A 15,071-nucleotide genomic window follows, 5' to 3' on the forward strand; every position below is an offset into this window, starting at 1 on the left:
TTTGAGGTAACGGAGAGACTCAAGGAACATTTTTATTTTTAAGTGGCAATACACACATTCACATGTGACAAAACATTGCATAGGGCACATTGAAGAACTGTAGATTCCAGTCCAACATTAGAAACAGAAACCTTTGATTCCAGAAGACGAACACATCTTGTTTGTTTTATAACACAATTAATCAAGAGGAGACACAAACCTGATGAGGAAGTGATTTATTGTTGGAAAAACCACACAGGTATCATCTGCAGCTTCTAGGGGTTGCTAAAAGACACATTTTTGAATCAACACATCTGCAGTTCTCACTGACAGGTTGATTCAATGATTGTTCGACTGATGTCTTTGGTGCATAATTCAATGCGCCCTGCTTGCTTGTGCAAAAAGTCTTTGTGCATGTGTGCTTTTGTGCTTATTTTTAAGGTAAAAATAAAGAACAAGGGTTCTGTTAAAACTTGAGGTAAGACTAAAGGTTTTGATTACTTCAATACAACAAGTATGGCTTTTTTTTTTTCGCAGAACAACGATGTTCTGTTTGATGAGGGTAAATAAAGGTTTTTTAGAGGTGCCTCGACTTTGCTGAGGTCTGAGTTATTGCAAAAATAGAAGAGATGAATAAAAGTTAAAGGGCTCTAAGATTCGTGAGGAGAAAGAGTGCTAAAAAAAGAGGTCACTATGGTAGAAAAAGTTCTTATTCACACGTTTAAGTAAAAGTTAAAGGATCAAGATTTTAGTTTGAGGTCTTGTCTTTCCATTTCACTCAATGATTGACTCATACAATTATTTTAAGTCCTATTTTTTAATGTTAGAAGCTGTTCATAATAAAAAAAGACCTGCAGGAAAATTAAAACTTAAGAGAATATGAAACCTCAGATGTACTTTTTGAATTTTAGTCTTTTGGAGTGAGCAGGGGTTAGATCAAGATTTTAAGAGCCTGATTGCCACTTTGCCTGTCCTATTTGTATTATTAATAGATTTTAAAAGCTTTAAGATGCACTTGATTAGCCCAATCTCATTCTCAGAGTTCCAAATACTGCCATTTTTTTAGCCAGTGGCATCTCAAAGATAAAATGACAATTGGTGTTTGTTCTTCATGTATTGACGCTTGTGAAGGACCCTTTTGTATCATGCCATTTAAACATAATTTTTTAACATAAGGCCATACTTATTGCCTTTTTTTAAAAAACAAAAACAAACTTGACCAAGTAGTTTTCTGTGCCTACAGCTAACTAATTTCTTTTTAGCAACCCCAATTTCCTTGAGAGGTTTTTTTTTCTTATATAACTGTAATCATTTTTCTGGTTAAAAAAGTCTCCACCGAGTCGCTGCACTCTCTTTGGGTATACAGTGGTATTACACAAAACTTTTTCTTTAACACAGTGTTTAGTTCTGTTGAGCTTTTCAGCTTTAATTTGATTTTGAAGGATTGAAACTATTTTTGAAATAAGTAGCTTTAAAAGAGGATTGTTAGATATGTCAGGGCAATGAAGCCAAAGGAAACCTATCAATAGGACAACAGCGGCATCTGATGGAGTGGCAGTATTTGATGCCATGGGACTTGACTGCTTTGCATGGGTTTAGCACAGACATTAAGAGATCAGTGTGGTTTATTTTAGCCTAGATTCCTAAAAACACATTAAATATCTTTTATTCTTTTTCTTTTTTTAAATAAATCAAGCTACAGGTAGGTAAACAGTTTGGGCCAGTGTGTAGTAAATATTGCACACATTAGTTCAGGGAAAGATTGATGGCTTCAGGTAAAAAAACAAAACCCAGATTTAGACGTTCTCACGTATAAAAGAAAACAGTTTGCGTTGAGGTCAGGAGAAACTGTCGGCTTTAACCCGCAGGACGTCACTCAGACCAGGGCGCGTCTGAAGAACCTGAAGGGGCACAAAAATGAAAACATGAAGGTGGTCTGTGCTTAAATTCTCTCTGAGTTTTAAAGCTGACCTAAAAAAAACTTCCTGTCCAGTTAAGTCATCCAGAGTTGGGTTTATTTTCAGGAAATTAGATCCTTGGTAAATCCAACCATGACCATTTCCCGATTTACAGGAAAATATAAAACATTGTGGTTAAGTAGTGCAAGCATGTTCTGACCACTGAGTCTGATGTTGTGGGATTGCATTTGTACACATTTGTATGCCTGCACCATTATACGGATGTATCCTGAATTGTACTGAATCGGTCAAAGGGTTTCTGTCTGTAGACATTTTGTCACAATTGTCTGAAAATCACACAAGCGCAAAGTGAACTGATGCACTCTGCTTGTTGAAAGCACACTTCCACAAGTATTTTGAGAGCTTGAAAAACTTGTAGAACTGCTTCTGCAGTTCTAAAAACAAACAAAGCAAGTTGTAAAGTGACTGTCAGTGATGTCAGTTGTTACAAAATTGTGATGATTTATTTAATATTCATGAAGCCGATAGTGATCGAAGTGTTTTTGTCTTATTTTGAGCAATTCAGAGCGGGGTTTATTTATGACTGGCACGTCTCAGGCACATCATTCTCAAGAAAAACATCAAACCCAAGTCCAGAGCTTTGCAGACCCATGTTGTAGCTATGTACAGTCACCAGGGGGCAGTGTCAGTAACTTGTGGGACAAGCAGCAATGTGAGCTACTCTTGTTTATATTTGATGCTTTAATGTTCAAATTAATGCTTTAATGTTTCATGTTAAACATAAGTGAAGCACATTTGAGGGGAACTATTCTGCTCATTTACTGTTCCATGTTTTTATTCTAGAGGAGCTTTGCATGATTCACAGTTAAAAATAATCCTTCTTTGTCTTATACTTGGCTTTTTCTAGCTCCTCAAGGATGATTGTCCTTATTTTTGAAGCCTGCTGAGGAGCAGCTGATTTAGCCCCTGTCCACAAGCCCAGTCTTATTTTCTCTCAGTGCACACTTTACATTGAAATAAATATTTGTATGCTTCTCCTGACAGCCAGTCAAAGAGCAGTATTTATAACTCACCTTCAGTGTACTGAGAATCTCTCCAAACAGGTGTTGTGCTTCCTCAGTGTCCGGTTCTTCAAAGTAATCTGACGCAGAGACCTCAACAATGATAGACCTGATGTTCTCACACTCACCTGCACAGGTACACAGAGGAGTCGTCAGCAATCATTGATGAATAATAACATCACGTTTCTGTGTTCCCTTCAGTCACAGAGACTCACTGTGGAAGTGCAGGATGGCCTGACCGCTCACAGGCGTATGTGTCAAGATCAATGTCTGCAGGTTCTTCTTCAGTCCAGCTTTACACAGCTCTGTCGCCGCCTGCAGGCCGAGGTCAGTAATACGTTCCAACTCCAGCACCTGTAGCTGAGTACAGCTGCGTACTGCACACAAAACACACAACAAAAAACACACAGCTAATGGTATAATGCATTATGTTTTTACACCAAAATAAACTGTAAGTTTACAGTTATTACAGATTTAATTTGTACAAGCATGTAGGAGATGAAACAAAAATGTCAATAACCGTATTTTTCACTGACCAGCAGCAACCAACCCCTGAGTTCCACAGCCAGCTCCGCCCACACTGAGAGAGCGGAGGTGTGGCCAGCAGCGGCCAATTGTCTGCAAGCAGCGGTTACCAAAACGAGTTGGCTGTTGGCTGGAAAGAAAGAGAGAGAAAAAAACTGGTGTCAAGGTGACTCAAATCTGCACATTTGTTCATGCAGTCTAGACTGGATTCACAGCAGATGGGACAGGAATTTTTTTTAAAAAAAACAGGACAACAGGTTTGTTGTTTTTCAGCATGGAGCTATCATAGTGGACTGTATGCATGTGTGTGTACTAACCAGGGATGAGCAGGCGCCACCTGCAGGCTGGTGATGCTCCTGCATCCAGCACCCAAAGCCCAGAGAACCTCCTGACCGAGAGGATCTGATGAACTCCTGCAGATGACCAGAGAGACAGTCGAGTAAGCAGACAGACAGGTGAAGAAGGGAACAGGTAAACAGTCTCACCTGTATGTGAGCGTCTGCAGGTTCCTGCTGTAGCAGCTGGCCAGCCACAGTGTCCTATCGGTGAGGATGTGGGGACACTGAGAGATAGACAGGTGGAGCAGGCTGCCCCCTGCTGACCGCAGCAGGGCCTCCACCCCGGGCTCCACACTCCCTCTGATTGACACGCAAACAGACGTATGCCAACTACAGTACCCACAATGCGCAGAACAGCTTTCTTCTCTTGTAACGTCTCAGATACCTGTTAATGCTCTCAGCACTGACCAATCAGATAACAGCTGCGTTACCATGACAACATGCATTTAAAAAAGATAAGAAAAGCTTGTACATTTCCTCAGTAGCAGCATTAATCCTTGAGAACGGTGTGTGTGTGGGCTTGGATTTTTGATTTTGTAGGGATGCAACTCACACAGTTACACTGTGGGGACAAAAATTTATCCTCAAAATGTAAATAATTAGGTTTGAATGAGGGCTTGACTCAGTGGTTATTTTTGGTTTAAATCATCACCGTCTGGACATTTTGGTTAGTAACATTAAAGACTTAATCTATGCTTGGGCTACAACCAGGGCCCTCAGAAGTACAGAAAGTCAAACCTTTGTGAGTTTATTTTACCGTATGTTTCTGTGGTAGTCCTCTCGCGTCTCGTTGGCTCGACGACTTCGAGGCTTCAGGTTGCTGAACACCACAGACTGAGTTTGAGTGCACCACTGTGACAGCGTCGTCAGGAACTACACACAAAGAAACACATTTTAATTGTGAAATAAACATTTTAAAGTATAAACCTAGTAATTCCTGCATTTTTATTCCTGACAACATCTTTTACAATACAAAACCAAAAGACGGAGCTGTTTATTGAATAAAAATCTGATTTTGGAGTATTACTTAATAAAGAATATTCTGCCATATTAAGGTTTCTATATGTGAACACAGTTTTAAATTAGCAACAATTTTAAAACTGAGACAAAAAGCAACCACATATTTACTTTGTATAGATGCTGCTCTTTCTTTTATCGTTCTGTTGAAGCTACTATGCTCCATCTTGTAATCGCAAGGCTAAAATTATGGAAAGAACCAAATTTCAAGTATGAAGTCAAAAAAGAAAACCAACCAGCCAAGCTTAAGTTTGGGTGGAAATACCCAAACTGAAAGCATAAAGTGGTTAGTGTTGCAGTTTTCAGTTTCTTTCATGCAAAGTGCAGGCCACCCTGGCGTTCTGCTAGTGACTAAAGCAATCACATGTAGGTTTTTGCGAACATGCACAGTACACATGTCCCCCTAGCAACTAGTGGTTGCCAGGGAGTCACTGACTAGTTTCTAAACCTGTGTGAGTGGGGCCTTATTCACTTCACCCTACACTGTCACCATGACTGTCACATGTCCAAAATGGCGGACAAGTTAAATGTTACATGACCAGCAGATTATCAGGAACAGCTATAAGAGGATGACATTAGTAACTATTTGAAGATGATGAGGACTTCAATACCTCTGTAGACACTCTGGCGTTCTCCAGCTGGAGGCGTGTCCAAACAGCAGGGTGCCTGGCAACGAACCGCCAATCAGAGCACACCTCGGCTGCACGCAGCAAAGAATGCACGTCCAAATATGGGAAGATGCAAAAAAGGCCCGCCCTCAGCCGCAGGGTGTCTGCTACCAGCTGTCTGTCACCAAAGCAACGGGAGGGTGTGGAGCGGACGGAAGAGGAGGTATCTGGGTCAGGAGAGCAGAGCAATGAAAGGCAAAAGCTTTCATTGTGACGCAGCCACAGGAAGTGTTGCATTAAAGCAACCTGTAACAGCCAGAGGGAAAAAGAAAGACCACAGGAACGATGGCCAGAAATTATATACCTGATCCAGGTGTGTGTGTCCTGGCAAAGATGAGTCTCCTCATCTCAGCACTGCTCCACAGTCCCTCCTCTTCCTCCTCTTCCTCCTCGTCTTCCTCCTCGGTGCTGTGGTGACGAAAGTTTCTTTTGTTCCACGTTCTCCCCCATCCCTCTTCTGCAGCCCTGAAATCACAGCAGACTTGCTCTTTAAAATTTTAAGCCCTGTTCAAAATAAAAGTCACAAAACAAACATCTGCATACCAGAACCTCTCCCTCCTCCCATCTTCTCCTCTCTCTCGTTGAGTCCAGGGTTGGGCGTAGGGCTTTGGATGGAGATGGGTTGATGCCGCCTCGCAGTTCCACCCCCCTGAACCCAGTGACGAGGTTCGCATTCGTCCAGCGAGACCACTTGATGACAGAAACCGAGAGGAGGCGTGAGCATTTCACTGAAACTGTAAACTCTTTGACCGAGTCAGGTGTGTTCAGGTACCTGTAGTGATGGTGTCCATGCAGCTGCTCTCCCAGCCTGTAGGAGCTCGACACGCTATAACTCCTCTGGAAGAGCAGGATGAGGAAATGTTGAGCGAGACCTAACAAATTCCAGGTCCTACACCTCTCTATAGACAATACATACTCTCATGAATACTTTAATCAAAGATGTTTGTTTGTGTTTCCCACCCTGTTTCCGATGGTTTCCTGCATCTTATTTGCAATGATGTCATCAGTGCTGCCATCCAGACTGCGTCCCCCTCGGCTCCGTGCGGGTTCGTAAACCTCCGTGAGCACATAGGGCTCGGTGTACGCATACCCGTCACTGTCTGGGAAGAGGTTACGATGTTCGTGCGAGCCAAGCATCAGGAGCCGTCTCTCTGCGCGATCTGCTCGCTCCAGCAGTGTCTCAATGAACATCTGTAATCAAATGAAGCACAACGACAGAAAGATTTTATCTGACTTGCCAACTTCTGTATGTTTACTGTAAGCTGCATCTGAATACCAAAGGTTTTTGATAGAAACTACTAACACACCCCACAATCATGAACTAACATAAAGTTGTAAGAGGTTCTCTTACACTATGAAGGACAAAGAGATGACGAAAGAAAACTGAATTGAGTGGAATACCTCATTCCAACTTCACAGTCCTTAGCACCGCTAGCAGCCAATGTCCTTGAGAAGAGAGGCTGTCCTTTAGTTACACTTCAGGAAGAACAAATGAGGTTTTCATCCTATCCAGGAAGCACTCGACCAGCTCTTTATCTTCTCAAGGATATTCAAGAATATTTGGGAGTGTGCCCAAGGCAATAAGACAGACTTGTGCACAGTGGGTTTTGGACTTCACCAGGACATTTCTGGACAGTCTGGTTCTGATGGCTTTATTGAGCAATGAGCTCCAGCGTGGATGAGGAAATTGGACCTCCAAGTCTGAGGCCAAGGTTGGAAATGAGTCGCTACCCCAAGTGGAAGAGTTCAAGTATCTCGGAGTCTCGTTAATGGGTGAGAGAAGAAAGCAGCAGGAGATTGATGAATAGACTGGTGTGGCATTGCGGTGCTGAAGACCCTGTACTGGTCTGAAGTGGTGAAAAGAGAGCTGAGCATGAAAGTAAAGCTGTTGATTTACATTCCCACCCTCACATGTGGCCACAGGCTCTGGGTAGTGACAGAAAGAATGAGGCTTAGGGTCTCTGCCGTTTGGTTGGTACTCTGAGTAGACCTGCTACTCCTCCACACTGAGTTAGCTTTTGACTCGGATGCCTCCTGGGACCCTTCTGGGTGAGGTGTTTTGGGCATGTCCAACTGAGAGATGCCCTGGGACAGACCCAGGACTGGCTGGAAAGCTGTAGAAGGGGAAGAGGACGAGGCAAACATGGCAGGGTTTGCCTTAGAGCATGTTTGATGAGTCACTTTTGGGTTTGTTATTGAAATCGAATATTTTGGGTATTTTTGTCAATGTCTTGTAGTTTTCCTTCCTTTTTGAGTTCTCATGCCACTCACATTAGTTTCACTGTGTGTGTGCACTCTTATCGGGACCTGTGTCAGTTAAATTTCCTGTTTGCGCTCCATGTGCACCCCCACGTTCCTCATGTTCATTGTGGGTCTCTTAAGTCAGTGTGACTTTAGATCCAATTTCAGTGGATCTGTTTTAAAATGGTTTAGTTCTAGTTCTAGTTTTTTGTTCTAGTTTTAGTGACAGGAGTGTTTGTGAGCCCACAGACTAAACAGCGTGGATGACACTAAGGCCTGAAAGGGGTCCTATGACAGATACTTACATATTTTACTTGCAGTAGACAATTAGCATCTGTGCATTTTGAAAGACTTTTCTTAAGTTGCCAACAAAAGCTCGCTTTTTGTATATTAACTCTGCCCCAGTGTTCTTTATTTGGATTTTATCTCCTTTGGAATCTGAACACGTTTTTGTACATGAACTCTATGATTTTGACCCAAACTCTAATCTAAAAATCTAACCAAACTATGTGGAAAGGAAACGTTAATTTAAAATATAATATAACACTTTACAGGTTTTGAATGACAAGGGATTATTTTATAGACAAGTACACATGCTGCATGCTTGCCCCCCTCCCCATACATAGTTTCTCGTGTAAATAAGAGCCTCATCTTGGCCAATCCCCCTACAAAAACTGTCAGGTTCCCCTTTGTGAGCTGGGTCAGATTAATCTCACACATTTCTCTCATCAAACAATTGAAAATAAACCACCCATAGTTTAATTGCAAAAGAACCAAGAATAGAAGATCTCCTGCATCACCTGCAGCCTGGATTTGGCTTTGGCCTCTTTCTCTGCCGTCTCCCTCAAAAAATACTCAATGTCCACCATCTCCCTGCAAAACACACACAGTTCAGAATGTACACATTATTCAGTGGCCCAAAATAGATAAGTTAAATAAGATAAATAGATAAACAAGAGGTATATATGTCAATGTGAAGGAAACAACGGCACAAAAAACATGCAAAACAAACCGAGCGACCTCGCAAAAATACACACCCTCGGGCTGCTCTGCCTCATTGTCATCTTACATTTATCATCCCAGCAAACCACAGCAGAGTGTGTGTGTGTGTGTGTGTGTGTGTGTGTGTGTGAGAGAGAGAGAGAGAGAGAGAGAGTGAGGTAGATTAAGCATGACGTGCCCTCTGCCTGTGCACCGTGTTTCTGTGCTCAGCGTGTTGTAGTTTCATGATATTACATTACATGCTGTTCGCTTCTGCTATTAGTGATTCATTTTCCACGAACAAAAACTGACCACATGACAAATTCTGCCACACTGCATCTACTGCTGCCAGAGGAGACGAATGCAAAAGATTTTAACGCCCAAAGCACTTCCTACTTGGTATTCAAATCTGACCCCATTCACCTCCACATACTTCCCTTATGATTCTACATCAGAGTTCAAGTTTGCCACTGGGGACTGAGTAAAATTAGCCAAAAACAACCTCAGCAGTTGTTGCATGCAGTGCTTGGAGATCTATTACTGGATGAGTGTAGTACTAGAGGAAACTTTAAAGCTTGATAAGATTTAGAAGAAGAAGTGTTTTTTCTATCATTTTCACAAGAATTTACGGGTGTTTTGGTCATTTTATTGGCAATAAATCTCAAGGGACTCCAAATTTTAGTCCTTCATACAAAATAAAAAGGTGTGATATAAACAAATTCAAACACCCAACTGTTTTTTATAAAGGGGCAAATTAGCTACAGAGAGAGAAGCTGGTTTTGTAGCAGGCTGCAGACATGTTTAGTTCTGCTGTAAAGTTGGAAAATTTAACATGGAAGTCTATGGGCTCTCATGCCCCAAGTGGACAATAGGGGAACTGCAGCCCTAAACTGCTGTTTAGTCTTTTCAACCTAGTCTATTTACAAAACAAGTTAAAACCTAATTCCCCCCGCCCCCCGCCCCCCACTGTTTAAAATAAAATATGTGAACATGTTAAAGTTTTTACCATTGTTATTGTGATGACTAGTACATGGTCCAACATGGAAAAGTGGCTGATCATAAATGAATAACAACAATGATGCAATGAAGAAAACTTTAACAGGTTGTGTTCACATACAAAATATAAAAAAATGTCTTGTTTGTTGCATAAAAAGGCGGAAAATAAATCTTGAAAACACAGATTTATCCAGTAAACTTCCAGATACTGACTGTTGTTGTTTGCTCAGCTCCTTCTCTTTCCCTGTAAGATCTTTCTTTAATTTCTCCATCATCTCCATGGCAGCTGAGACCTGCAGGAATACAAAAACAGAACAGTGAATATACAGTGACTTCAAAATCATGTTTAAAACATTGCTTAAAGCCCCACCCACCTGTCGGGACAGGTAGGCCGCTTTCTCTTCCACTTCCTGTTTCTCACTCCTGAGTCGTTCCTTGTCTCGCCTCGCCCGTTGTAGCTCCATCTCTCTCCTCTGTAGCTCCACTTTCAGTCGGCCCATGCGTCGGTTCACCCTCTCCTCAACCTCCGCGAACGTCCGGGCGATTTTATGATCCAGCCCGAGCCCCAGTCGCTCCTCCAGCCCAATCTCCACCAAGCCCAGCTGGACCCCCACCTCGCCGAGGTTCTTCCCAGCAAACAGATCCACAGATCCAGGAAGGGCCAGAGCGGTGGAGGGGCCTTCTGAATGTACTGTAGAAGAAGGCAGAGGGCAATCGGAAGCACCAAACATCTCCCTGAGCAGTTGGACGGAGGCAGACGATGAGGCGAGGTCCAAGCAGGCCAGTGGCAGGGGCAAGCTTTGATGTTCCATGTCCAGAGAAGGGCTCTGACTCTGGGATACAGCTGGGCTAGGGAGTGGGAGGAGAGAACTGGTTCTGGAGCTTCTGACCCGAGCCTGAAACATTAAGACAAAGTTAATGCTGGCATTGGTAACACAGTTCAAGGGCTGGTGACATTAAAGAAAATTAATTAGTTACAGGTGGAAGATCTGGATCGTCTCATTGGTCTCCAAACCATCCTGTAAATCTTCTTTTTACTCTTGCTGCTATCGTTCATTCACAAATCACCCCTGACACTCTCCCCCACTCCACCCTGCCTGCACTCTCTTCCTCATCTATCTTGTGCACTTTCTGTTGCTTTGGGTGGTTGACTCACCTTCACCATCTTTTCCTCTCCAGAGCATACCCCCACCTCTCCCTGCTCAAACTATAGAACACAGTGTCATCTGCAAACATCAGAGTCCACAGAGACCCGTCTGATTTCATCTATCTTCCTCTACCAGTCTATCATCACTTTAAACAAGAAGGGGCTCAGAGCTAATCCCTGATGTGGTTCCACCCACCTGCCACTCCTACCACCACTGTCTCACTGTCTTCAAATGTGTCCTGCACCGCTCTTAGAATACAAAGAACTAAAATATTCTCCATAAAATGAAGGAGAAGAAAACAATAACACTGGTATAAATTTCATGGGTGTCTCAAACTCACAATATTAGTTACATCCCTGAGTTTATGATGCTGACATGAGGATCAGAGAGGCGATGCTTGACAGAATTCACATAAATGTAAACAGTTTAAGAGTCTTAATTATTTAGAAAAATAAAAATAAAAGCATGTATTTGTTTCTATTCACAAACCATGCACTAACCAGATTAACTGTCAGACACAGCCACTTATTTTCCTCTTTGCAATATCTGGTCAGTTTTTCTTACTTTCTAATGTCTGACATGACCTCACTTCTGTGTGCAAACAGCATTAACATCCATCTATCTATGTTTTATTTTTGCAGTCCTAGCATGAGCAGTTATGACCAGGCAGATTATGTTGGAAATTTAACCATGTTTGCTAGGAGATTAAAGCTACCAAAGTCATATATAGCTGGCTAGCTTCATTACCAGCAGGTGTCAAATGGGTGGATATTCAGGTCCAGTTTTTACAGTGATGAAAACAGAAAAAGAAAAAATCTTAAATCTGAGAGGCTGAAAAATGAAACAGACAACACCATTTTGTTTTAATGTAGAGTGACTAATGAGTCTCTGTAGCTCCGTAAAGCTGCTTTCCATCCATGTTCCGTATTCACCGGGTGATGTCAGACAGATTTCCCAATCAGTTCCATTATTATGTGTCCAAATTCCAATCGTTTCCATGATGTGGCCTCTGGGAGGACACATTATTTCTTTGTTCCACACGACAGTAAACTCAAATCTCTTTAGTTTGTCACATATCATGAAATCTTCCACAACAAATAATACTTTAGCAGTTAATCAGTGGTGAATATGATCGTTTGCTTGGTTACCTGGGAGAGCACCAGCAGGGTCTCGTAGGTGTGTCGGCTGACCAGGTGCGCCCGGAGCTCAGTTACAGATGAGAACCGAAACCCATCACCGCAGCGAGGACAGAAGTAGGGCAGCTCCGAGGAAGAGGAGGAGGACGAGGAGGAAGACATGATTCACGAGGAAGCAGCAGACCTGGAAGATAAAATATGAGCTCATTAGAGAACAACAAAGAGACTGCAACGGAGATAGTAAGAGTAGAAGAAGAAACACACAGAGTAAACCGGAGTGAAAACTGGGTCAGAGCGTGTGTGAGCTCTACATAATTGATTCTGTGCAGATGAAGATGTAACGAGGCTCAGACCTGAACATTGAAAACAGCAGAACACGTGTGTTTGATTCATTCTTCATGGATAAGCCGGATCCGTGCTGGAGTGTCACATGCGTGTCCTGTGGCGAGCTGCTGGGTCTGATGTTAGTGGGGCGCATGTGTGTTTGTTTCTGTGAGGCAGCAATCTTCCACGCCACTGCTCAGACCCGTGCAGAGGAATTTAAACACGCATGGATGAGCAGGAAGAAAGAAACGTCTGGGGCGTGGAGTCTCTGTGTTCGCCTACTTCAGCCTCCTCTTCCTCTTTCCATGCCCTCCATGCTTCATTCAGGAGTTTTTATCTGGTAAGGACTACAGTGAGGGGCTGCTGCATGACATTAACTCGATAGTTCAGTTTTTACATTTGTTTTAAGGGAGTTATGCAGTTACTGAATGTCCTTACACTCATAAACAAATTGGTGTGAAGGCCTTTGATGGTGAAATTTACGTCACTCAGACCAACACCAGCTTAACAAACCAAAATGTTTGACTCACCAAAGTAAAATCATGAGATAAAAAAGTAAAAGTGATCAGAAAAATTAAAACTTTAAATGTACAGCAACATTTTTAAAATGAAAACTGAAACTGAATGAAAATTATACGTTTAAGAACTAATTAATAAGAAACAAATAAATTTTGAGGTATTTTGACATAAAAAGTCTAAATTATGCCATTAAAGAGTAAAACTATGACACGAAATGTCAAAATTTTAAATGTAAAACTTAAAACGTTTAACCTAAATAGTGAAAATGTAAGCAAAACAGTCTAATTAATTAAAATATAAATAAAATAATACTTACATTACAAAGAAAAGTTAAAATATGAAAAAAAGTAAAATGAGATCTGTGATGAAAAAATATAAAATGTAAATATATTAAAAAAAACATGAAAAATATAAAGAAAATGTTGCTATAATGTATCATTATAAAATGTAAACATAAAAAAAACTAAAAATGATGTCAGATCAAAGCTTTTAGAAAAAAAACCCTCAACACTAACAAATGACAGATTGGTCAGAACTATTTTGGAAAAGTTTGATTTGTGACACGAGAAAACTTTAATTTAAGAATTTAAAAAATGAGACCTGAGCACAAATCAAAGAAAAGACTGTCGAATTACCTGCAGCATAAAGTATGAACACTGAACAGGATTTCACTGATTAATCAGCCCGCCCACTCTGTGTCCAGCTGTTGGATTACAGCTGTGGGCTCATTCACATTTATTACACGAGCAGGTGTTAGAACGTAAAAGTTGAGCCACGCAGACAGAAACTGATTATTGATTATTCGAACATCTGCCTGCAGCTGTGAGGAGAACGAGCTGCTCTTCTGGTTCTTACCGAAATATCGAGACTGATGACAGCTTCTGTGCTGCCACGCACACACGCGCGCGCGCCCGGTTCACCTTTCAGTACCTGTGACAATCGATCCGCGGATGTCTGGTCCTCGCGCTGCCTGAACCCACCCTTGTCGGCCGCCTGCGTCACTCAGTCCCAAAATCCCGTTGCCATGGTTTCCCGGTTCTTTCCCGCATCTCCTCGGATCGATGGTCCATCATCCCGGTACCGACCACGTTTCCTCGTGCAGCAGCAGCATTGCACACGGAGCGAATGTGTGCGTGTGTGTGTGTGTGTCTGTGTGCGTGCGTGTGTGTGTGCGTGCAGCTGCTGACGTAGAGAACGCGTGATGTGGGCCATGATTGCCGAGGCTCTCTGGTTTCACACATTTGTGTTTTTATCGTTCAGATTAGACTGAATTGGACATGAAAGCATGAACACGGTGAAGCGCGCGAGGCGATCTGTAGATAATGTGATATTCATTAACACACATCCAGTGTGCGGGCTTCAGTGTGTCTTTGGAAGTCACGGAAACTGTGTCATTCTCACGGCGTTCAGCCCACTTTTTATTCTTTTATTTATTTATTTTTTTTTATTTTTTTTTACTGAGAATCAGTCCACTTCTTCACCCCTGTAACCAAGGAGACACGTGTACTCCAAAACATCTCCACAGAGGAAGAAAAACAACAACTTTAAGCATCATTGGAATGTTTCAGAGTCTTCCAGCTCAAAGCATCCTTAATTAAAATCATTTGTGTAATGTAGAAGGAGTGAAGTGACACAGTCTTTATTTTATAATGAGTATATTTGGCTTCACTGACAAGTTTTATTCTCCCAGAGTGACACTGCTGGTGTTTCTATTTGTCCAGGGGAACTTTCCATACCACAGAAATGACACTGTGGGCTTAGTGCCGCTTTTAATAAAACTGGAAATACATGTCTGTGTTTTATACATAAGCTGCAGCCTGCCATCATCATCATCACTACCCAGATTTCACTGTAATAACTCCAGCCAACAGCCACTTGCTGTACAGAGTGTCTGACCTTTAAACCTAACCACAAGCAGAAAGAATCAATTAAGAGATCTGTTTTCCCAGTCGAACTGAGTAATTGATTAGGATGTCAAACATGGAACAGTCCTGCTGGATGAAGACGTTTGAATTACTGAAACCCCTCCATGTGAAGCTTTGTTTCTGTAATCTGTAATCATGTTGAAATTTCATCATGAGATGGTTCCCTGTACAGTCTATATGACCTGTCACCGACCACAGAGCGAGACTACAGGTTTGTGGAAGTTAGGTGGCTCTGTTTTGCAATCTGTGTAAAAGACAGTTTTTTTCTGACACCTTCTTTTGTGCATGAGTGTA

The 15,071-nt window shown here is 42.0% G+C and overlaps 1 protein-coding gene across 3 annotated transcripts; it reads right to left on the bottom strand.

Moving 5' to 3' along the window:
* Positions 1-14,009, bottom strand: LOC100698167 (F-box only protein 41). Of its 3 annotated transcripts, none has more exons than XM_005459118.4 (17): positions 13,783-14,009; positions 12,022-12,193; positions 10,100-10,621; positions 9,939-10,018; positions 8,549-8,621; positions 6,468-6,698; positions 6,280-6,344; positions 6,051-6,197; positions 5,812-5,972; positions 5,451-5,674; positions 4,580-4,695; positions 3,970-4,122; positions 3,802-3,897; positions 3,496-3,614; positions 3,175-3,336; positions 2,972-3,087; positions 1-1,880 (listed from the first exon to the last, which is right to left on the bottom strand). In XM_005459118.4, the coding sequence occupies exons 2-17, from the start codon at positions 12,169-12,171 to the stop codon at positions 1,818-1,820; spliced, it is 2,478 nt and encodes an 825-aa protein (XP_005459175.1). In that variant the 5' UTR covers positions 12,172-12,193; positions 13,783-14,009; the 3' UTR covers positions 1-1,817. The 3 variants fall into 3 exon arrangements, with proteins under 3 accessions (XP_005459175.1, XP_005459176.1, XP_025761707.1); XM_005459119.4 differs by having other exon boundaries at positions 13,708-14,009; XM_025905922.1 differs by lacking the exon at positions 13,783-14,009 and adding an exon at positions 12,363-13,013.
* Between the last annotated feature and the right edge of the window lie 1,062 nt (positions 14,010-15,071).

This window comes from Oreochromis niloticus, linkage group LG3 (genome assembly GCF_001858045.2).
Source record: "Oreochromis niloticus isolate F11D_XX linkage group LG3, O_niloticus_UMD_NMBU, whole genome shotgun sequence".
Taxonomy (NCBI): Eukaryota; Metazoa; Chordata; class Actinopteri; order Cichliformes; family Cichlidae; genus Oreochromis; species Oreochromis niloticus.

Coding starts and splice junctions, on each gene's coding strand:
- LOC100698167 (XM_005459118.4), bottom strand. CDS start 12,171: ATGTCTTCCTCCTCGTCCTCCTCCTCTTCCTCGGAGCTGCCCTACTTC. Junction 10,019..10,099: donor CGGCCTACCTGTCCCGACAG/GTGGGTGGGGCT, acceptor GTATTCCTGCAG/GTCTCAGCTGCCATGGAGAT. Junction 8,622..9,938: donor GAGCTGAGCAAACAACAACA/GTCAGTATCTGG, acceptor TGTGTTTTGCAG/GGAGATGGTGGACATTGAGT.